This window comes from Grammomys surdaster, unplaced genomic scaffold (genome assembly GCF_004785775.1).
Source record: "Grammomys surdaster isolate TR1022 unplaced genomic scaffold, NIH_TR_1.0 125996, whole genome shotgun sequence".
NCBI classification, from domain to species: Eukaryota; Metazoa; Chordata; class Mammalia; order Rodentia; family Muridae; genus Grammomys; species Grammomys surdaster.
In genome coordinates, this window is record NW_021620812.1 from 1533927 (window position 1) to 1559124 (window position 25198).

At 36.4% G+C, this 25198-nt stretch overlaps 1 protein-coding gene across 2 annotated transcripts in view; it reads left to right on the forward strand.

The window, feature by feature from the left end:
* The window catches only part of Adgrl4 (adhesion G protein-coupled receptor L4), a 101958-nt gene extending 76782 nt beyond the window's left edge, over positions 1-25176 (forward strand). For both annotated transcript variants that reach the window (XM_028754299.1, XM_028754301.1), the window contains 3 exons: positions 21110-21201; positions 22804-22972; positions 23364-25176. In XM_028754299.1, the coding sequence (XP_028610132.1) occupies positions 21110-21201; positions 22804-22972; positions 23364-23426 (324 nt within the window). In that variant the 3' untranslated portion in view covers positions 23427-25176. The remainder of the gene's footprint in view (positions 1-21109; positions 21202-22803; positions 22973-23363) is intronic.
* The last annotated feature ends 22 nt before the right edge of the window (positions 25177-25198 follow it).

Sequence of the window (25198 nt, forward strand, 5' to 3'; positions counted from 1 at the left end):
AGATCAGCCAAGGCTAGAGTAGAAGAGCCTCTCTCAAATCATAAAAAGGGGGAAAAAGGGAAAAAAGGAATAAACAAAGGAAGGAGGCAAAGGAACAAAGGAAATGGAAACAAAAGAAAAATGAGAGAAAGAAAATCCTAGGAAAAATGTGAAGCAAGAGGAAGGGGTTGCAGGTTCCCCAGGTCAAATGATGCTGCAAACAACTAAAAGGAAGGGTTGGATATAAATATGGTTGCTTCTCTCTGATACGTAGGAGGGATCAGTATAGGGATGGAGTACTTTAAGTGCCTACATACAAAATCTACATTGACACCATCATATAAACCAAAAACAATGGGTAATTAAAAGACAAAATTAAAGTGATGTTATGAAGTTTCCCTCTACCAGTAGGCAGCCAGATCTGTCTCCTAGTAGGAAAACATGCTGAAGGATGTAATTAAGCTGCAGATAACAGGAGAGTAATGAACATACCTTGTGTACTGGGATACCATAACAGTGATCAACACACCATGCACACTGAGAGATACTGCAATAGTGACCAACACACCATGCATACTGAGATACTGTAGCAGTGATCAACTCACCATACATACTGAGATACTGTAGCAGCACCATGCACACTCAGATACTGTAACAGTGATTGACACCATGCACACTCAGATACTGTAACAGTGATTGACACACTATGCACACTGAGATATTGTAACAGTGATTGACACACTATGCACACTGAGATAGTGTAACCTTGATTGGCTAACCTGCAGATAAAACAAACAGCAGAGGGATAAATATTGACACTTGTGGGGGTGACTAGACCACCATGATCTCTTAACAACCCCTGACCAGGATGGAGGACACTGCTTATAGAAAGGAATAGAGAAGAGAAGATTCTGCATTTTTGTGAAACAGGCCAGGGAGAAGATTTAATTGTGAACTTGAGTTGATATCAAGCAGCCCTTTGAGCTTGTAGAAATTCTTTGAAAATGAGTAAAGGGCAGGGGAAAAGACAACACTGAAAACCAGGCACCCTGTGGACTTATTCTTATGAGTTCAAGAATTAAGTTTTACATAGGTATCACCCTGGTCTAGACTCCTATTTCTTACTAGCTAGTTCTCTACTCTACGATTAGATCTCTTCTATCCCTTACTAAATTTCTAGTATTAATAAGTATTACAAATTACTCAGTACACGCTACTTTGACATGCATAGTAGTACTTTAATACTCTGTATATTTTTAGATATCCTATGGTTTTTTTACTCCATTGGAGCATTTAAAAATGAGACCTAAAAATGATAAGTGGTTTACATAAAATTGGCATTCTATCCTCTGTTGTACCTCTTTGACTCCACTTCTGTGTGTGTTAACTGCCTGTGTATAATTGTGAGCAACCCCAGAACACATAATGTCTAATGATTCCTCAGCAATCAATTTAGAATTTAATTGATTTAATAATAAAACTATCGTAATGCATGAGGCAACAGAAAGGTCCTGTGGTCTTTTTTTGGGTGTTTGATCCCTCTACGTCCTAAACTCCCGAAAATTAAATGAACTAAATGTCAGAAGCTCAATTCTGCAGTAGTAAATAGCATACATTATAAAGCATCCATTCTTCAGCAATTAAAAATGGAAAATCCCAATTGATTCGGAAGAAAATCTTATGACTCTTATTCTTACCTTATGTGCTAAAAAGTCAAACAAAAAGACAAATGTTGAAACAGGAAGCCCCAAATCATATGCACTAGAATATGTGTGATCAAATTAGGTGCATGTACATGTGTGTGCTTGTGCTGATCCTAGCTTTGGAAGTGTTAGTGAATATGTCACAGTATTTAATTATGTCAAAATACTATCTATCTATATCTATATCTATATCTATATCCATATCCATATCCATATCCATATCCATATCCATATCCATATACATATACATATACATATACACATACATATACATATATATATATATATATGCCTGCTTTTATCTAGTGTGTGGTTTGCAGTGTGCTCTGCCAAAAATAGTTAACTAAAAACAGAGAAAATAAAACAGAAATTTAATAAAAATAAATACTAAATTTCTAGAGAAAAGACAAAATATAAGTTAAGTCACAAATTTAAATGGATAGCTAGTGGTGATGGTTCATGACCTTCAGTGAGGGACAAGCCTTGTCCGAGGATAAGGATGCTCTGAGATCTTTTATATCACTGTCAATTTGCATGCTCTGGGTGTCCCTGACTTCACATCAGAACTTTGAGGCACAATATAAATGAGTAATAACTGAATTATTACAACTCTGTTGCTTTTGCTCTTCTTGGGTATGCTGCTTCAAATATTTCATCTCCCCTGATAAGAGTTAACTGCTAAAATATCCAAACAGCAACCTATTCCCCATCAACGATATACAAGCCCTTCCTCGGATAGGATCTTATTAATATTAAGCATCTTGAGTCCAGAAATGAGAAACTGGTGACCCCACTGAATCTATGTTTGAATCACAGCATTTAAACATTTAAAGACTGTGACTGTCCATGAAAGGATCGACTATACTTTTGAAAATAAGCTGGGTGGGAAAGAGACTTCTAAGTCTTTGCAAAAGTGAGCTTCAAGCGGCATATAATTTCCATATTTTTTCAATATTTTTAATCTTTAATGTTGAGCTCCTTTAACAAAACCTACACAAGCTGCTAGATTTAAGTAAACAAATATAAAAAGGAGTTCATGAAAATTTAGATAACTTTTAAATAGGAATTGAATGTTCCCATAGATATATGTTCAGTTATTGAACAATGGGATTAAGCTAAGTCCACAAATACTAATTAAGCTGTGTCCACATAAGGAATTTTCTTAATTGAAAATAGATTCTTCTCACATACATCTGACTACAGTTTCCCCTCTCTCCACTCTGCTCAGCTGCCCCCACCTCCCTTTTCCCTAGGATCCACTCCCATTACTTTCTCTTCAGGAAAGAATAGGCTTCCAAAAGACAACAACAAAATGTAACAAAACAATATAAAATAAGATATATTAAAAGTCCTCATATCGAGGCTGAACAAGGCAACCCAATAAAAGGAAGAGTCTCAAGACTAGACAAAAAAGTCGGAAACACACCTGCTCCCATAGGAGTCCCACAAGAACACCAAGCTAACAGCCATAAAATATATTCAGAGGGCCTGGTGCAGACCTGTGCAGGCCCCACGCTTGCTGCTTCAGTGTTTGTGAGCCCCTATGAGCCCTGCTTAGTGAATGCAGTGGGTTTTGCTGGTGCCATTCATCCTCTCTGACTATTACTATCTTTCCTCCTCATCTTATGAGGTGTCCACGGGGATCCCTGAGCTCTGAGGGAGGGGCCCAATGGAGAGCTCCGATGCTCTTTAAAGCTATGACCTTTCATTAGGATTCAAATCACACTGTTGTAATAAAGTGTGGGACTGTTACAACTCTTCCAAATTAACGTTCACCCAGCCAGCACACCACTCAGGTGCCGTGGCTGTCCCCTCTGGCAGCCCCTTCTGTGTTTAGTCTCCTAGCTTCCGTTAAATAGATACCAGTTAAAACTACTATAAACGAGTCCCTCACATAATTCATATAATAGAGGACTTGTGACCATTTTGTGTGTGTGTGTGTGTGTGTGTGTGTACATATTCTGTAATGTTATTACATTTTGAATTTCACAACTGTCCAAGATTGAGAGACATATGGATATCATAAGATTGTATAATTGCATCCTATGTTTGCACTTCTTGTAACCTACTACTCCTGTGACAGAACTTGGGCTCACTCTCTATACCTCAAGTAGATCAAGGATATGGACATCTAAGCAGTTCCTGTCAGGTGTAGTCACCCCTTCACTGACACATTCTTGTCTCTTCATAACTGTAAATCTCTTTCTAGCGAGGGGATTGTCATCCTGGATTCCCTTTGTATGTATGTATGTGTAAGAATGGGAGGAGAAGGGAGGAAAGAGGAAGGGAAGAAAAGGGAGGGGAGGGAAGGAGAAGGAAATGGAAAAGAGAAAGAGAAGGGGAAAGCCATGCTATTTATACACACATACATACACATATATATGTGTGTGTGTATGTGTATATATGGTATAAGTGTGTACTCAATTAAAAATGCAAAAAATGACCCTTGAGTTATCTATAGCCTACAATATATCTTATCCATCTTTCCTTATTAGAACATACACTTTTACCATTCCTATCTTTGCTTATTATGAGTGTGTATTTAAAAACTCCCCTAAGGATAAATATTTGTTTCCAGCATTGTCTTATTAAAAACATTGCTGCATAAAGAATCCAGGTCCCACTGTGGCTGTGTATCCATCAAGACAGTCTTAAGGAGCACATCTTAGAGGAAGAAATTCAAGTATGTGCAGACTTGAAAATTTACATAATCACCCCATAAAAATTATATGAATTCACTTTGTTACACCAACATTACATGAGAAAGCTTTTTTTCTAATATTTATGCCAACATGTGGTATTATTACCTGCTATAATGTCAAAATGGTGCTCTCAGAGTAAATAAAGTCAAAAGAAATTAATTTATTACAATGAACCAAGTATTACAGGAACTTTCAAGGAGTACCTTTGTGCTTATCAAATGATACTATGGAAATTGGGGTTTTCACATGGGGTTCTTAGTTTCATTGTTAAAAAATTTAAGAATGGACTCAAAACAGAAGTTCAAGGACAACTTAATTAGCATTTAAAAGAAAAGCAGGAGAACAAGCAAGTTGTAAATCTCAGCAGCTCCCTAGAGGAAAAGAATAGAATTGAGAAGGTGAAGGAAAGGGAGGGGAGGGGAAGGTTAGGGGAGGAGAGGGGAGGGGAGGGGAGAAGGGGAAAAGGGGAAGGGGAAGGGAGAAGGGGAAAAGGGGAGGGCGAAGGGGAAGGGGAAGGGGAAGGGGAAGGGGAAGGGGAAGGGAGAAGGGAAGGGAAGGGAAAAGAAAGGGAAGGGAAAGGGAAGAGAAGGGAAGGGAAAAGGAAGGGAAGGGAAAGAATGGGAGGAGAGGGTAGGAGAAGGGAAGGGAAGAGAAAAGAGGGGAAGGTAGGAGAAGGAAATGGAGAAGAGAAAGAGAAGGGGAAGCCATGCTATTTAAGTTAAGGTGACATAGAGGCCAGCTGTATGGCAAGCCACATGACAGGTTGAGGAGCTTTAGAGACCAAGAAAGTAGCAGAGAAAGCATAGTAGTTTCTTGGCCAGTGCCTGAGAGACACAGGGAGAGAACAGAGGGCAGGTAGAAGAGATAGAGACCAGAAGGTGAGCAGCCCGGGATGAACCTTATTAAAGCTCAAGGACTGTGTATGGGGAGTGGAATTCTAGGAAGGAAAAGAACATCATCTCGTTAAAGGATGAGTTATTCCTTGTTTCTCTTCAGTGTACCTTAAGCTAGTCCCCTGGGCAGGTGATTGACCTGTCAAACTGCGTTAACTCTTAAGGGAGAAGACAATGTCTTGGCTCCCATATAGGTAGACTCTATTCTTTACTATAACACAGGTTTCATGACAATGGGCAGAGCCTTTGTTGTAGCACTGTGCAAGGCATTGTGGGAATTCCTCATCATCTGCAGGTCCTTCTTTCTAGATTCCAGCAGCTATACTACTTTCAAATATATCTAGAGTCAAGAGTCCCCTGAGGGACAAGTCCCTAGTTCTCTTCACTAGGAACTAACTCTCGTCTAGACTGTACTATTAAGGTTAGTTTTACTCTTGTACAAAAAGCACAGATATAGGAAATAATCACAGTCAGGATATAGGCACTGTGCATTGGAGAACCACATTAAAGCTATCCTAGAAAATGCCTCTGGTTTGGAATCTTACTCTTATGAAGAGTGGATTGCCATTTTCATTGAAATTTTTAATTTGATGCCAGAATGCTTTTCATTCCTCCTCCCAGTGAAACCTAAGTTTAAAGCATTGTGATATCCCAGCCCTTCTCTGCACTATATAACTATATAGTAATAGTTAAATGCCTACAACGTCATTTTTTTTCATATTATTCTGACCTTCTTGAACGATAGGTAGCTAGAATGTTTTTTAAAAGAGATGAAGTAGAGGGGATGTTTTCTGAGGTGGAAGAGCAATATAATAGTATATTGCTGGTTATCAACATGTTCTCATACATCGGAGTTGTATTGTTACTGCAAATACTTTTAAAGATAACTTTTTGAGACTCACTAGAGAATTTTATAAGATTTGAATAAGCTTGTAGAAATTAGACAGTTTTTTTTAAAACACCACCTCAAGTCTCTGAAACTCAATTTTAAAGATGTGTCTAAAAAGATGCTGATTGCAAGTGTTCCCTTGTGAGCATCCCTCTGCGGTATGGGATCTACAGTGTGGTCCTGAGGAGAGAAGCCCTGACGGTGCTAGTAGATCCACACAGTCACTAGAAATAGTACATGCTGTATATTTGCATAATCTTTTAATCTTCACAAAACCTTTTAATATGTCTCAGTTGTTCCTCACAGAAGCTTCCGCAGTACACGAAAATAAAAATAGGAACGGCATTTGGTAGATGAGATCTCACAAGATTTTTGCACTCTGGTACCATAATCTAGATTTATCTGTTTAGACATGCTAGAGGGATTCTACTATTTATAATTTAAGAAGCAGATAAATTTCTATAAGTGGACTGATTACAATAAAGCAAATCATTTATATTATCTTTAGTCTAACTCATAAAACCCTTAAAAATTTGTCCATGATGAATTTTTAAAAATTGTTTAATTCAATCAAGAGGCAAGTGCATATTCTGATCATTGTCTGAGAGTGACTCAGGGCACTTGCCCACGTCATCTATAACTAAGCAATGCCCTCTGACAGCCTTACCGTGTTCTGTTGCCATCTTTTTTGGCTTCATATTGTTCCTGGGATCAAGTCAATAACCTTGCACATGATTTATTCTAAGAGTAGTCCTGTTAGTTTATTTATCTTCAAACCATGGAGGCTTTTGAGAGTAACAGTGGCTTATAAAATACTACAAAATAGTGTTATTATGTAGAAAATCTATAAAACAGATCTGTTCAAAAAAAATTTAAGTTAGGTCTTTTTATACAAAACAAAAAATTATTTGTAGTAAATCCTATGTGGCTGACCATAATGGCAATGGCTAGTCTCTGCTACTCAACCACCAGAGCCTAGGTATGTTTCAGTGAACCTGTTAACTCTCATGCACGGGCATAGGATTAGGAAATGGAAGTGGGGTGTTGCTCATGCCCTTCCATGCGTGTTTAACCATGAGCAAAAGAATGCACTCTGCACATGTGACTTGCACTGGGTGGCCCAGAAGATATGGCAGAAGGCGGGAGTAGACTACGTCAGATCTCTCTTAATAAGATGTTCACTGAATGCTAACCTGAACAGAACCCTGATCAACATACTAGGCCAATAATGATATGTAAGGGACCTGTTTAACCACACTGGCTGCTACAGGCTTTCTCTTTACCTTCTACTGTATCCTCTCTCTTGCTCTCACTCTCTCCCTCTCTCTATATGGAACCATTTCATCTCGACCCCCTCTGGTCTTTCTCCTAGCTCAGTCCTACTCATCTTGTATACTTCAATTCAAACGTTGCCTGAAGGAAGTCTTGTCTAACTCCTTGGTCCATAATATATATTTTGGTAATGCTTTCAAAAATAGAAGTCTACATTTCATTCTTATGGAATCCTTGACCCATATATAGTATGTGTAAGTTCTTATGACTATCTGATTCATGACTGGTCAGTATGTATCTTTTTTGGATGACGTTAAGGTCTGTGAGAAGAGAACATCATGGATTTTCCTGCCCTACACTGTTCGTAAGGTCCAGCACATAGGAACCACTCAGGTCATCAGTCAAGGAAATAAATGAGTGGTGCTCCAAGATGAACTTGTTCAAATGTACTCATCCCTTCCCCACAGAGGAAGGGAAGAAGAGATATCAAGCACAAAACAGGGAAACGCTCACTAACACCTATCAGGTTTATTTTATATCTTTTCTTCTTTAAGAAAGGTTATTGTCTCAGGCTAGGGATCCTATCTGTGGTGAGATTTTTGACATATAATAGGCCATGTTAAATTCACCTGAACAAAAGAAGGCTTTGGCCAAGCAGTGACAGAGGTCTCAAAGGCAGTATGACTGATAAAGGGAGCACTCAGTGAGTCCTTTCTGTGCCTGCATCTCAGCACATAGATGAGGATAGTGAGACTATGAATATCCTCTAGAAGTTAAAGAAGAGCAAAATAATTTAGGGAATAACTTTATATCACTTCTATTTTACCGTTTAAATTAAAACCTAACTTTCTGGGGATGCAATGCTAGAGAAACAGTTCAGTAGTTAAGAGTGGATGCTGCTCTTCTAAACCCACTGAGTTTGGTTTGCAGCACAACAGTCAGATAGTGACCATGCACTTTTAACTCCACTGCAGGGGATCTGACATCTTGGGTCATCAGGAGAGCCTACTGTTATGTATTCAATCATACACATAATTAAAAGTAACGAAAAAATCTTTTACTCTGCAAAGATTTTGAATATTATCTCTTTTCATAATTAAATAATTATGCAAAGTCTTGAAGTTTCAGGAGCAGTCAAGTAACTATACAAGTGTATGTCATGTGCTGCTTGTGGCTTCTACTAACCTCCAGCCACACTTTATTCAGCAAGTATGTATGCAAGGATAGCTTCTCACTTCTGAAACAGTAACATGAACTACTATTGTAAATGCCCTTCACACTCAGGTTTTCTCCCTCACCTTTCTTCCTATTTCAGTATTTTCCATGGCCTACGACTAATTACAGGTTTCTTTAAGCTATAGAAATGGACATTCACTTACAGCCACAGGGGACCACTCTATTCCCCAGTTTACAAGTTATTCATTCTCTTCTCTGTCCTTCTAATTTTTTATTCTGATTTATAAAAGATAAAATACCTTTTCAAACACCAAAAACCTTCAGGTATAAAATATTCCTAATGGAAACATGCTTATAAGATATGAATTATAAGTCATTCTCTTATTGACAGAGATGATCATTGTTAGAATAAAATTTTAGGCATAGTAAAGGAAAGAGAGCCCTCATTTAACTAACATAGGAAATCGGTAGTATTGGGAGAGGGAAATATCCTTACAAGGGAAGACCCTGACAACTCTATTCCAAAGCTTTCAGTTGTGCCTTACCCTTGTATCCAGGCCTAGTCCTAATGAGCATGCACCATAGGCAAACACTCCTGCTAAGTGTCAAAGTGAAGATGCCCTCGTCTATCCATAACCTCCATGAAGTACTGTTCTGCCATTCCACACATCCTTCCTCTCTCTTCCTCAGTCCTTCCCTCACAGTCATTGTCTACTTTTAATTTACAATGTATCTGTTTCTGTTTTCTTTTACTCTGATGTTTAGTGATCAATTCCAGAAAATGGTCTTCAAGGACATCACAACTTCCCTACAGTTCAGAATCATTACATTTTGATGACTTAAGTCCCTGGTCTCTGTTTCTACTGTTACTTTCAATCTCCAAATAATTTAATGTTAATGAGAAACTTCTTTAGGAAAATCATCAGAATGTGAGATATACCATGGTCATTTTATACATTTGTCCAGTTAGTGGGTAGTCAATTGGTGGCTTCTTGATATAGGCGATTAAGGTCACTGACTATAGAAACTTAATTTTTAAATTCATATAGCAAAGGAATATTGGGCCTGTGAGATACAAGTCATTATTCCTGACTGTGAGAATTAATGAAGAAAAAAATAAAAGTAGTTTGCTTTTATAGATCGTGGATTCTAGACCAAGAGCAATTGCTGATTCACTGTTGGACACTCATGTATTGAACATGAATCCAAGAACCTAACATTAAGTGTGTGATTTATTCAGGCAAAAATATGTAAGATAAACATTAACACTACTCATGTTCATGTATTAAGAAAGCAAAACAAAGAGAGTTCAAAAATTGTCTAGTTAATATCAGGACTGGAACTGGACTTCCAGTATTGCCCTAGGAGCCGTGTGCTCTATCTGGAAGTTGAGTCATCAGTAAAGAATGTACCTTAATGTATGTATTCTCACATCTTGAAAACCCTGCACATTTTACTGGATTATGCACATTGCCTTATATTATATAGAGTATTGCATTATAAGACATGTTTGAAAAGATTAAAGAATTAAACATGAAAGAAAATTATTTCACACATTTGATATACATTACATCAAGATCTTTGAATTTCATTATCTGAAGTTAAAACTTTATTTTACTATATGTACAGTAATTAAGTTATATAGATAAGTACACTCTGTTATACTATTATTTCATTCTGGGAATTGAACCAAGATTTGTGCATATCTAGACAAGCCTCTGAAATGTACCCCAACTGATATTCTATTTAGAAGGTTCCTGACCTCCAGCCTCAAAAAGATGAATTTAATTTCCATGTTCAGGTGTTTGTAGGCAGACTTCATTGCAGAGGACTGTTCAATAACCCTTTGTGCCTTCACCCCTTTGTGCTATCTTTTTGCATTTGAAATGACATTTAGTGAATTGATTGCAATAACTTAAACTTATAGAAAGAATACACTATATTTGCCACTAGATTTTTTTCCATATATTATGTTAACTTACTATCTCACGAAGAATAGCTTTTTTTCTCCCAGACTTTTTAAATGACTAATTAATAAGACACATGTAAAGAGACCTCTAGACATTTATTTGACATAAGAGAAAGCATGTATTGAACTTAATATTGTGCAGTCTTAAATACAACTGGGCAATGCCTCTAAATGTATCTCAGAAACTGTCTTCATACTGATTAAATTTATTGTATCAAAAACGATTAGATCTTTATGGAGATCATACTTGTTGGCTTGTGTGGACTTCTGCAACTTGCCTGACAACATAGCTTACTTAGGAGGTATGAAAAATGTTCATTTGATATTTTCTCCTATATATATTTGTTACTGATGTTAAGGGTAATCACAATGCCCTTGGAGACACTGAAATTCAACTGCTTGTGCTATTGAGGTCACTTGTTAAAGCCAGATAATGTGACCTGGGCAATCATCTATATACTTTATAACACGTTGCTGCAGAGAGAAAAGTAGCAGAGGGTTATCCTGGTACTTTGAGGAACAGACCTATGCAGAATAGCTCCCATATGACCCGGAAAAGGTAAGGGTACCAGAGACACTCATGAATGCAAAAGCTTAATCATTCCTAGAAAATATTAGCTGCAGTGTTAAAATTCTATGTTGAGATTTTTTTTCACATGACATTTTTTATAAAAGTAACTTTGATTCACCTGGTGGAATGTCATCCTGGAGGCTTACTGTGAGTAAGCTCAACCTTTCTAATTCTTTTGGAAATCTCACTGGCTGTGGCTCATTCAATTCAGCTGTTCTGGCTCAAACTCTTCTCCAAGCTGACTGATTCCATCTGGCTTCTTTCAGCTTCTCACTGAATTGCACCTCTTGGCCTCAAACTAACTCTGGCAATCTGTTCTAATCTTCTGCCTCCTTATTCTCTGGCTTCATCTGCCTCTGCTGACCTGCACTGAACCACGTGAACTCAGGAACAAACTCAACATCACTGTACTACACTAGCTCCCTGTTCTCATGGGAGTTGTGTGTATTCTGTGATTCATTCTGTCAACTCTTTCTCTGATTTTGTCACTTTGTCCCTCAGATGTAATTTCAAAAATAGCTGCTTCCTTCTACAAACTAATTTTACCTTAAATGTATGTACTAATGGCATATCTGTATTCCAGCCAGATCACACAGACATAGATCTTTGGATATGATCCCTTGCCAGAGTAGCCTTGTTGCTAGGTTAAAATTCTTCTACACACTTTGAAGACTACCAATGGAACAAGAAAAAGATACTCAGATTATGATGGGTTGGAGCCTTCTCGTTGACTAGTACCATATTCTTTGACCTCTGGAAAACTGAGATAACACTTGCCTTTAGCAAGTTGAATCCTAGTCTTCATGAGCAAGTTTCCACCATTGATTTTGACCACTTTGAATGACCATAAACTACTAAAGAGCTGACTCTTTGCCAGTTCTATAACAAATACTTGCATTATTAATGTCTTTAAGTCTTAATATCACTAGCTTCTCTTTGCTGGTTTTCATCTGCAGTTTGATAGTTTTACGTAAAAAATATTTTTGATAGCATAAACTCTGTAACCTATTAGGAATGAATTTTGCCTCTGATCCTTTGTAGTCATTGTCTCAGGTAAATCATTTAATCTTTTTGTAATTCTGGTGTCCTAAATTTAGTAACAGTGTATGTTATAATTCTGTAATTATATTAGAAGAATATGAGTATAAGAATATAGAAGAATATAAGAATTAGTCATGGGCAGTATTTATTACATAATATTCACTCAATGCATATTGGTGCTTAAATAATAATTTTGTCATAGTTCTTAAAGCTCAGTGTTACAGCCATTTATAAGTACTAGTAAAAAAAATGATACATTATCCTATATCAACTATTCATCCAACTACATTTCCCAGAAGGCAATGCCTGGTGAGAAAACACTGATGTCTGCTAACATCTAGATCTCAAAAGACTAGTGTAACTATCCCAGGGTAGTCTGATAGTGATCTTCTTTAGAACTTTAGAAGTTTAGAACTTTCTTGAATGTACCTATTATGTTTTCAAACTGATTCAGATGTTTCAGTACGTTTGAAATTCAACAGTTGATTTCATCATATAGTTGTACACTGTGCTCCCTTTTCTCTGTAATCTACTTTCTCCAGGGCCAGTCCTGGAATCTCAGCACGGGAGTATCCTTTAACTCTGTAGATATTCCTGAGGCAGCTGTTCTCAGGCAATTGTTAAACCAGATGGAGCACATGGTGTTGTTTAGGCCTATGTGGGAGAAAGGTTATTCAGTTGACTTCACATTGCTAAGAAAGAGGCAGTGCATACTGAGATGTCATTAACTCTGTGAACTTTCACTAAACTTTTATTCCCTTTTACCCCTAAGATTGGCAGATTTTATTTCTTTCCATTACTTTATTTAGAGACAAGATCTCGTGTATCCCAGGCCTTACTATGTAGCTGAGGATGACATCAATGTCTGATCCTCCTGCCTCCCTTTCTCGTGTGTTGATATTACAAGTGTACACATCACCCAGTTTTTGTGGTACTGGCTATGGAACACAGGATTGTGTGTGTGTGTTAGGCAAGCACTCTACCAACTAAATCACAAGTCCAGCTCCTAATTATGAATCTTTAACAAAGGAGTTTATCAGTCCAATTCCTTGCCTCCTGGAATAACGTTCCCATGTACCATGAGACATTTGCATGCTGCCGAAAGCTATGTGCACTGTTTCCTACACCCAATCCCTTATATTATCTTACTACTTCCAATTTTTGAAGCATAGGGCAGTCTTTGAACGTATACATGTTGAGCTTCTACAACAGAACACAAAAATTTACCCCCTCATATTTTGACTCTTCTTACACTGTTAGAAATTGGCCTCTGCAGAGAAAGTGATAGGCTCAGGGTTTCCTCTAAGGTATTCTGTCCTCAGTGATGCAGGAATTAGTGTGTGAATCTAAAACCTTGTAAAATCAAGGTTAGCATACAGAATAAACCACGTCAAACTAACTTAATATTAATCAACAACAGGCTGTTTGCGTCCCAAAATTGTATAGATCACACTTACACAAAATATGCATTACGTTTCTGAGATTTTAATCAGCTGGTATCATTTATATTTAGCACATCTGGCAATTCTGGGGATGAAAGTAGTACGAAGAAGAAGAAACTGGAAAGAACAAGTTGCATGAGTGACCATGCAAAGGAAGTCATCTTAGCATAATTAATCTTAGCCATTTTAAGAAAACGGGGGAGCAGAATCCACAAATAGTAAGCAAGGAAAACCTTATATGATTAGATATCCATTAAATATATGGAGCTAAACATGAGTTAATAATAAATGATTGTATATCATATCACTGTCAATTTTTACTTAAATATAATCAATAATCATCAATGATAAGGATCTTTCATTATATATGTTAACTGCATATATATAATGTATGTACACACACCCACATAGATAGATAGATGATGGATAGATAGATAGATAGATAGATGATAGATAGATAGATGATAGATAGATAGATGATAGATAGATAGATAGATGATAGATAGATAGATGATAAATCGATAGATAGATAGATGATAGATAGATGATAGATAGATAGATGATAGATAGATAGATGATAGATAGATAGATAGATGATAGATGATAGATAGATAGATAGATAGATGATAGATAGATAGATAGATAGATAGATGATAGATAGATAGATAGATAGATAGATAGATAGATAGATAGATAGATATAGAGATATATATCTTTCACATACAAATGACACATGTGTTAGTGAAGACAAATACTCCTATTCAAAACAGAGTTGGATTTTTGAGTGGAGTAAGAATACCCCATTTGCAGAACATTTCCACATGTCTTTCTCTCCTTTCTCACTAGTGCAACAAAAATGACCAAGTTTGTAACCTTGCAAAATGCAAACATGTCTCACAGGCACACCGAAGTCTGTGTAGAGCATTGATCAGCTGCCTCTGTTCTCAGGGTCTCTTGGTCATGAAGTCAGGGATCAACCCTACCTAGAGGTTACAGAGAAGAGCTTGTTTCCATGGTATTCATGGTTTTTTTACTATTCATTTTATTTATTTACATTTCAAATGTCTTCCCCCTTCCCAGTCTCCCCTCCACGTATCCCCCACCTCATCCCCCTTCTCTTTGTCTCTAAGAGGGGGATGCCCCACAAATCTACCCACTCCTACATCACCCCTCTAGCATCTCCCTTCTCTGGGGCATCAAGCCTTCACAGGACCAAACACCTCCCCTCCCACTGATGCCAGATGAGGCGGTCCTCTGCTACGTATATAGTGGAAGCCATGGACCATCCCATGTATACTCTTTGGTTAGTGGTTTAGTCCCTGGAAGCTTTGAGAGGTCCTGTTAATTGATACTGTTGTTCTTCCTATGGGGTTGACCAAACTCAGTTCCATGTGATTTCAGGACTTAAGCCCCAGATCCTTTGTGGCTATTTAAAGTACTCCTCCAAACACCCTCTGCTTGTAGAGGCTTCACAGAGGCACTCACACAAGTCAGTTTGACTTCAAAGCCAGCATCTCTGCCTCCATTTCTTTCCTTAGGTTTCATCTTTCCTGCTTTCTCTTCTGCTAGACCGTGTCTGTCTTCAAGGACCACGGGATTAGACTGGGTCTCATGTCATTATTCACAGTCATTTCTTCATCTAAGAGTATATAGCCTTGATTCTACCTCAAATGTTATTTTATGTGTGTTTATGTGCCATAGTCATAGATTCCACAACTACAGGATGGAAATTTGGGAGGAAACATTTTGCTAACCACATACCCCAGTTTTTCTAATAGGGTGTATAATTTACAATTTAACTGAGGCTTTTGCAGAGACTATTCTAACTGGGAAAAACAATAAACATAAAAGCAAACAGAAGACAAGGCTATAACCCTTTGATTTTAATTTGGTTCATAGATAATGGAACATATTCTTTTTTCTGAAATTGAACTCCTCTATTATTCAGAAGGTGGTCTAAGGTTTGAAAAGAACTGAAAGCTTTGTATGGACACTCCCTGGGAGAACAGAAACCTGGTGTTTGCTCATAGCAGGTTTGGGGTTTGTCTGGTGCCAGTTAATTTAAATGTACTAAAAGTATTCAAAAAGACATGTACGTTGCAATCATGACACAATCTTAAATGAACATGATTTTGTTTGATATAATGAAAAATTAAAGTGTGAGTCTGAAAGTACCTAGAAGGAAATTTCCACATTCCTTTCGGTCAGAACTGACATCAGCATATAGATGGCTTCATCAATTATTGAGAAAAGACTAAGAAAGAAAAAAAATGACTGATTGAGATGCTGAGTTTTGAACTTCAGATGTGAAGCCCTTTGGTTGAAGGTATCTGAAGGTCTAGATGCTTCCTAGTTATCTCTGGCTGTCTTGCCTGCTCACTCATTAAAATTTCCTTTTAGGAAAAAAATCTTAAAGAGTAAAAAGACTGCTTAAAGAGTTTTTGAAATAGATTATTAAGCAGAGTGCATGTTTCAAGCATTGAAACACTGACAAAAAAAAAAAGATCAGCGTGTGGATAAATACCACTTATGTGGAGCAGTGGAAGTTAAATCTCAACCAATAGGCTCTTCAGTGTTAATTTTCCATGGCATTGGGTTCCCTCACAGTTGTTTTTATTCTCTTCTGAATTCCAACACACAGCAACAGACCTTAGTGTCATCTAGGATTTGTGGTTCGATCATTTCTAAAGCAGTATGCTAGATTCTGGAATGACAGCCTAGAACTAATCTAAAATTTAAGGCAAAGTCAACAGTGAATTCCCATTTGTAAGTCCTTAGCTAGCCCTTGTGCATTTGTGAAACTAACGTTTAGGTACAAATGACAAAGGGATCACAACTGACAAAAAAAAAAAAAAAAAAAAAAAGAAAGAAAGCCAGCTTTTCACACATGCTTTGCCAGAGCTTACCTGCTCCTTGACTTCAGGTAAATGCTAATGAGGAAATGAAATTATTCACTATACTTAGCATGAACTTATTTAAAAATTACCCACGCTCTCAGTTCCTTAAAAACCATATGGTTACCACCACAAAATTATAACATTGACAATGTAGTGCCAACTATCTAATTCAAACTACAACTGTTTACTTAGCATCTGATCTCAAGGTCCTTACCTATGGTTAAGCACAAAGGGTTTCTTTATTATCAGAAAAAATTAATTTTATATAGACTTGTTATGAGCTAATCTTTGTTACCTTACCACAGATCTTTTACACTGATTCACAATCTAGTCTTTAAAATATTTTCCCATTCCACATAAACTGGAGCATTTAAACTTCATTTCCGTCCCTAAGTACATAAAGTCATATGCTTTAGATGCCTTTGGATAATATTGATTTCTTATGTATGGTTTATGAATCTACACAAAGCTGTTTAAAGACTTTATATATTTATGGGCAAAATGTTATACAAGTAATACAAAGATGTAAATGTGGGCTTTACCACTGGGTTTATGCTGCTGTACCATATGATCCAACATAACTTGGAAATAGTACATTTGAAAAAATGAAGAAAAATCCAAGTTATTTTAAAACACCATTACTCTGACTAGAATTAATAATTTTTAAAAATCATTTTAACTTTCTGGAATAGATATTACTTGGGAGAAGTATTTTTTTAAAAAATAGGTGTTAAATGTTTGCAAAGCCAGAAATGTGACAATGCAGTATTTGAGAACCTGAGACATTAGAGTAATGAATTAAAGGCTGCCCTATTCTACAGAGTGTGACACTGGCTCAAAACAAATTAAAATACTTTGCAAAAAAAGAGAAGTTGTCCCTTTCTGTTTCGCCCATACAGCTCAGGGGACAGCAGTGTGCTCCCAGCACAGCCGCCTGTATCTCATGATGAAATCATCTGTCCTCCTTCTCCTTAATTCTCTTCTGAACTCTAATCACTGACTTCTAGGAGCCACAGAAAGAATGGTGCCTGACACTAACCTGCACCATTTTGCCTCTCCTAACAGTCCCATCTGTGACTTACAGACAGTTTGCGGGTGGATAAACATCCTAGGGTTATTTATTTACTTTCTTTTCTTCTAATAGAATCCATGACAACAAAAGATTCTGTTGGGTTTATTCACCAATATGTATGTACCTAGATTGCACTGGTGTCTAATGCTGGACAGGTCAGACTCTTGAGGAAATTCCTGAAATGATCGAAATTTAATACCCAGATAGCTGTGCTTTTGGTGTGTAAAAATAATGTATTTGAGGTGTTCATGATACTTTTAATTAGCTTCTAAATGTTTACTATGCCTTTACATTTGAAGAAACGTGAGCTTATCATGTAGGAATTTACCTCCTGTGTGTTTGACACCATGTGCTTTTGGTTGTGTTCTCTCTCTCTCTCTCTCTCTCTCTCTCTCTCTCTCTCTCTCTCTCTCCCTATTCTTCCTCCTCTTCCTCTTTTTTCTCCTTCCTTTTAACATTTTACCCTTTTTACAGAAAAAAAAGTATATTTTTCAATACCATATTTTCCTAAAGAAAATGTCTGTTTTTCTCCTCCCTAATTCAGTATTTGAATAGAAAGGGCACATGCTGAGTGTGTGTGTTTGCTTCTGAGCTCTGAAAATCAGGTTTACAGGGAACAGGAGTCAAAGAAACTTTAGCCAATACTTTGAATAATCCATTAGTGTAGGGAAAATGAATGGATCTAGAACAGATTCTTAATCATTTACCTCATCTTAATAGGTCTATCTTTGTGGATAACAAAAGTTTGCTCTAAAAACATCATTAAATGATCTGAAAGATATTTCAAAGTAATTGTGGCATACATCATTTATGTCAACCAATTCTGAAACATTTTTATTACTTGAAAATATATATGCATGTATTTCTAACATTAATCATAGTGTTTTCTAAGTTTATTCAAAACTATATTTTTAAAGGTAGAAAATGTTGCACATTCTTTTTATAATTATTAAATTGTATTTATTAAACATTATTAAATTGACATTTTAGTTCATTATTTAAACATCCAAATAGGGTGAAACTGTCAACTAAGTCAATTTAAACATACTTTATCTTGCCTCTACAATTGCTAAAGTCTTTGAATGGAAGCATTACTGTGATTGGAATTAATTAATCATATAATTAGAAGCAAAAACAGTTGGAAACAGAAAAAAATGACTAGAAACCTAGTCCTTTAAGATTTCATCTCAAAGAACGTTCAGTGTGTAAGAGGCAATATGAAATTCTCTCACTTATCTCTTTATGTTTGTTTTAATAGGAATTATTCAACGTAATTCTGAGAATGTTCACAAAGCTTCTTAGTATATAAGAGATATAGCTCAGTGGTAGAACAGTCTTCTAGTGTGTGCAAGGTCCTGAGTTCCATCTGCAGCACCAGAAATGATAGTAAGATTCTGCACAGAGCCTTACCAACCTAAGACAGAAGTACATTCATTGCTTTTGATAATGATTATTTCATGATGGGTAAGGAAGGCTTTCTTGTCAGAATGACCTAAGACAGGCTCAGTCTGGTTTATGAAATAAAAAGGGGGAGATGTGGAGAGCTTTTGGGGCTGCCTGGCATCAATCTGACATTGGCCAAGGACAAGGAAATGGGCTGCTTGGAAGGAATCTGACATAGGCCAAGGACAAGGAAATGGACTGCAGGCAGGAATCTGACGTTTGGCTGGAACAAAGAAGAAATTTCAGGCAGGAATCTAAATCTTAGGCTAAAACAAAGAAGTAATTATAGGCAGAAATCTAAATCTTAAGCTAGAACAAAGAAGTAGGCTTCAGTTATGAAACTGACTTTGTTCTAGGCAGGGAACTAGGCTCAGATATTTTGATCATCCTGATAAGCCCTTAGAAATAGTGATCACAGGAGTGATCACAGAACTCTGTTTATTGCTGTGCATGTTCTTTGATTATCTGGGCTTATTGTCTTCCTTGTTCCTGGACTATTTGCATCTATTGTATTGCTAGTTCCTCAACCTAGAACTGACCTTAATAGTTGCATGTAATTTAAACAGTAGAAAGGCAAAAAAGGAGGAGGAGGGATGGGATAGGGGTTAATGGGTGGGGGGAATGGAGAAGGGAGATGGCATCTGAAATGTAAATAAATGAAATATTGAATAAAAAAGGGAAAAGCAATGTGATCATCCCATTAATCACTTTAACAGAAAATGTTTTCAATAAAATTTAAATTAATCTATGCTAAAAAAAAATGATACATAAAGAAATCACCTCCTTAGAATGAGGGAAAGCCTACTCTAACTCCAAGCTCATAAATTAAAATATTATCATTTATACATTATATCATTTATACATTATCATTAATATAAGAACCACCTAAAATTATGATGTTGTATGTAGTTCTATCATTTAAAATTGTATCTTGAAATTTTTGTTTAGATTAATAGATATACAATAAAATATTAATGCATCCATCACATACATAATAGTCAATATTTTGTTATTTACATATTTATATTAGGATGAATTGCATTTATCATTTGAATAGTGCATGTCTGACTTGCAAGATTTTAAGAAGACAGGAAAATGGGACTGGGGAGGTTGCTCAGTGGTTAAGAACACTAGTTGCTCTTTCAGAAGATCCTGGTTCATTTTTGAGCACTCACATGGTAACTAACAACCCACTGTCAACTGCAGTTCTGAGATCTGACGTCCTCTTCTGACCTCCACAGGTATTGCACGCATGTGGTGCATTTCCACACTTGCATACAAACATAAAATAAACACATTTTTTAACCACAGGGGGAATAAAAAAAAGCAAATGCACTTTCACAGTCTTGTGTCAGTAAGAGACAACAGACTGAGTGTTGTACTTAGCAACTATAAAATACAAATTAAAAAAAATAAGTCTAACAAGAAAATAAATTTTTGGAGCAACTTTTTTTTATTGATTGGTATTTCAAAAGCTTTTGAAAATAAAATTGAGGAAAATAAACCTCAGTATAATAGCAGGACAAGATGACTAGATGAACTACCTTAAACAAATGAAAGACATCAAAGACTTTTTCTAGTAGTGAATAGTGTGGCTTCACTAATTGCTAATTTATTATAAACTCTTCCCAGATAAATTTCCACAGTGTTGTGAGAGCTATCTCCCACACTTCTTTTCAAAGAAATAGTGAACAAAACTTTGCTTTCTCACATGCTTGTAAGTTTCATAAGTCAAATTCATCTTAACATGTGTGCTGTGTCAATGGATGATATTGGTCATTCTGCTGATATAGTTATAACATCTGTGGAACTTGCTGCTCATCTCAAAGTCACAGGTAAACCACTTACAATGTGCTGTAACAACGTCCCTGACACTGTCAAAATCAACCATGCAATTTACTTCTCTAAGACTTCATATATGTGTACACATACACAGATATGTGTGTCACATGAGTCCTTGGGATTTCGATTACTTCTTTACTACTTGTTTATTAATTTTAGGCAAATCAGAACACACTATGAAAAAGACCTCATTTTTAACATTTGGGATATCTCCCCAGGTTAATCTCTTGGCTTTTGGAGTTATCATATACAAAGTTTTCCGCCACACTGCTGGACTGAAACCAGAAGTCAGTTGCTATGAGAACATAAGGTATGTGTTGTTGAAGTTGACTTAAATGTTTTAGCAAAATGTTTTTCCTCCTTCCTTCCTTTCTTTCTCCTTCCTTCCATTCTTCTTCATTTCTTTCTTCTTTTTTCTTTTTTCTTCCTTCCTTTCTTCCTTATTTCTTCCTCCCTTCTTTCCTTCCCTTCTTATTTCCTTCCTCTTCTTTCCCTCCTTCCTTCTTTCATTTTCACTTCCTTCCTTTTTTTCTTTCTTTCTTTTCATTGTCTTGTGGCTCTGGGGTTATACAGGAACACAGGTTATCCTTATACCAGGCAACTGCTCATCAACTCAGCAATATTCCCAGTCCGTTAATCACTTAAACAACTGATCATTTCGGAACTGTGGTGGTTTGTTTATTTGTCTGTTTGCTTAAGAATTAGTTTTTCACAATATTTAAAGATGTGCATTACAAAAAAGCATTTAGTACATTTAATAAATTTATAAACATTACAGATTAAATAGTAAGTGAATCCATCTTTTTAAATATACTCCCATTTGAAAGGAAAAAAAAAGATAATTTTTACGCCAAAAAATATATCTTAATGAACTATCTTTTGTCAGACATTTCTCAAAACTTAGCAAATCTTCTAATTCAGAGTTTACATGTTGCTAGAATCTTTCCTTTAACTCTCTCTCTCTCTCTAAGGCCTATCTAGTAAGACCTTAAAAATGCTTTTTTAAGGAGCTAGTGAGGTAGGGGTGTGTGAAGAAACTGCTGTTTGTGCTGCTTATGAACACTCTGCATCCTGCAGGTCTGACACTTCTGAGGAAGATTTGGAGTTGTGATTTAGCAAGTGTTTTAGTGATTATCTTTTTTCAGTCCTCAATTGTCTGAGTTTCTTGTCATGTCCTGACTTCAATAATGTTCAAAATGGCACATTTTCTGAGGTGCATTGCTAACACACCTACAGTAAGGACTCCATTGAAAATAAAATGTCACTTGCATCATTTTCAAGACCATATCCCTTGTGAAAAAGATTTAATATTGTTTTACCCAAAGTCACTGATAGCTGTTTGAGAATATGGGTGCCTTAACATATGTATGCACAGTTCCTTTAAATATTATGATATTAGTATTCTGACATGAATTTATTTCTTGAGATTACTACCTTGCAAAAGCAACAACAATAACAAAAGTCTAGTTTGATATTCTACATTTCATCATTATTGAACATAAAAGTATACCAGAAGCAACTTTAGATGTGACAAACACCAGTTGATGCAAGTAAAAACAGGATGCTCTTCACGGTCAACTGTCACAGTAGATGTGGAATCAAAGCCTGCACACTACAGTTACCACTTTAAAATACTTGAAGATTAATAATATTTCCGTCAAAAAATACACATTTTAATAATTTTTGAATTGTTGAAATTTTTGAAGCACAATCTAGGTTGAATAGGAACGTATTTACCCTAAAGGCTATAGCATCAAACCACAAACAAAGTATGAGCATCTAAGTCATTGACTTCTCTGATCATAAAATACTCTTCTCATCTTTAACTGGGAGATGTGTAGGATATGTGTGGTAACTGAGGATTACATGAACTTTTATGAGTTTTAACCGAAACTCTTCAAATGCACTCCAGGTCTTGCGCCAGAGGAGCCCTGGCCCTCCTCTTCCTTCTGGGTACCACCTGGATCTTTGGGGTTCTTCACGTAGTGCATGCATCCGTTGTGACAGCCTACCTCTTCACAGTCAGCAATGCTTTCCAAGGGATGTTCATTTTCTTATTCCTATGTGTTTTATCTAGAAAGGTAAGTATTTTAAATTATTAGTCAAAACTAATGTATATGTACGTAGCATGTTATCAAACAGGGAGAAGAATTGTTGTCTTGAAGTTGTGTGACTTTCACCTTTTATTGCCTGAATGAAGTCCATTTCAAATACACAGTAATGATTCAAGTAATTTTCATTTTAAAATGCCAGCTCATATCTGAATATGCCTTGCAAAAAATCCTTATTACTAGACCAGTATAATATGATATACCATAATGGAAGCTATGTAGCTTATACGCCCTTGAGAATATCCCTGCATTCAAACAGCAATAGACTTCAGTAAATCAGATATGGTCATTCATTGTGACTTAAAAATAATGGTATGTGACTGCCTTGATAATACAACTTTCTTTTTTCTCTTTTATCAAGATTCAAGAAGAATATTATAGATTGTTCAAAAATGTCCCCTGCTGTTTTGGATGTTTAAGATAAACCACGAGAAGTCGTGCTAATTATAGCTGCAATGGAATGAAAATGACAAGATTCGGATAACCTGTGCAACCAAAAAAAGGAGCCTGTCTTTATTGTTAGTAATTAATTTCAAATTCATTTTCCTGTTCATAGTATAAGAGATGTAGTTAATGTAAGATAAAATTATGGACCAGAGAGCTGCAGTGTGTTTTCTTACATGACATAGTTAGATATGTCAAAAATAGTACTGCAGATATTTGGAAAGTAATTGGTTTCTCTGGAGTGATATCACTGTGCCCAAGGAAAGATTTCTTTCTAACACAAGAAATATATGAATGTCCTCAAGGAAACCACTGGCTTGATATCTTTGTGACTCATGTTGCCTTTCAAACGAGTCCCCTACCACCTCAGTAATGAGTTCCTTTGCAGAAAGGAGAGCATAACAGTCTTGGAGGGGCAGAATATGAAGCAGTGAAGAAGCCTTCTCTGACAAGGAATTGTCATTCCAATAAACTTGGCTTTCTCTAAACTTGATGAGAAAATTTCAAGATAAATATAGCGAAAAAGGAAATACATCCTAGCAGTTTGGGAATTGGTCTGAACTTAAAAGCCCCAGATCTAAATTTGTTACATCCGTGTTCTTCCTTACTATTCTAAAACCAAAGAAAAGCCATACAACCGACAGATACAGGGATGTATGCTCTTATGCTAACATTAGATCTGAGTGTAAAATGTTTTCATTCCTCACAGATTAAGACTTCAAATACATAGTAAAACATAGATTTGTCAAACTATAATGCTATTTATGTCTTTAGTGAAAAAAATAGTGTGAACTATTTGTCTACAATATTTTACTGTTATGAAAATTACCTTTTCATGTTAGAGCAGTATAGTTGAATACTGTTTTTAATCTTACAAGCAGTGTAATTCATGTTGCAACAGGCCCTTTTAATTGACTGTATTTAAGAGGGCATTATAAATTCAAACTATTGATGAATTACAATTCTTTTCTTATCAGAAAATACACGATTAAAGCATTATTTATAGCAAATAAGTCACTGAGTACTGTAGGGGTTCACAGTGGATCTATTTTTAGACTGTTTCCCACTATCAAAGTCTGTTTGCTTAAGTGTACAGCTCTACCTATTATTCAAATGAAGAGGCAGATTCTTTTCAGAAGCGAGTCATTGTTCTGAACCTTCCTGAAAATGTCATTTGATCCATTGGACATTTCGATTTTAATCCTTCCCCTGTTGAATGAAGCCTGACGAGGCCTCTCCTGAAAAATGAAATGTCAGCTGGATGAAGCAGCCTTGCTACTGCCTGACTGAGTTGTTCTCTCAGGAAAGACCACTCACCTGCCAAGAAGGGCTTTGTCTTTCTAGAGCCTGTGAGATAGTACATTTTCACTAAATCTCTGGATTTCTTCCATGCTAAGTCTGTGACACAGGATTGTCATTCCGAGATTGGACTGTAGAAATGAGATCAAAACCTAATCTGTTCAATCAGTGGATATGAAACTATCACACGCAGTAGACAGAAAAACCCTCCCCAAATATCTGTACACTCCTCTTCAGAACCTGTAGCTGTGGTAGATGGCACAGAGCAGGAGGGTCCTGTGGGGAGGAAGGGTGACCTCTACTCAGTTGGAGAAGGCTCTCATTGAGCTGGGGAAGTCAGCCTGCTGATGATGTTATTTTAGTATGGGTCTCCTGTTTTGGACATCTCAATTTTAGAGCTGTAAGATAATAAAATTCTATTATCAAAGTCACTAAATATGTGATGTTTTATTA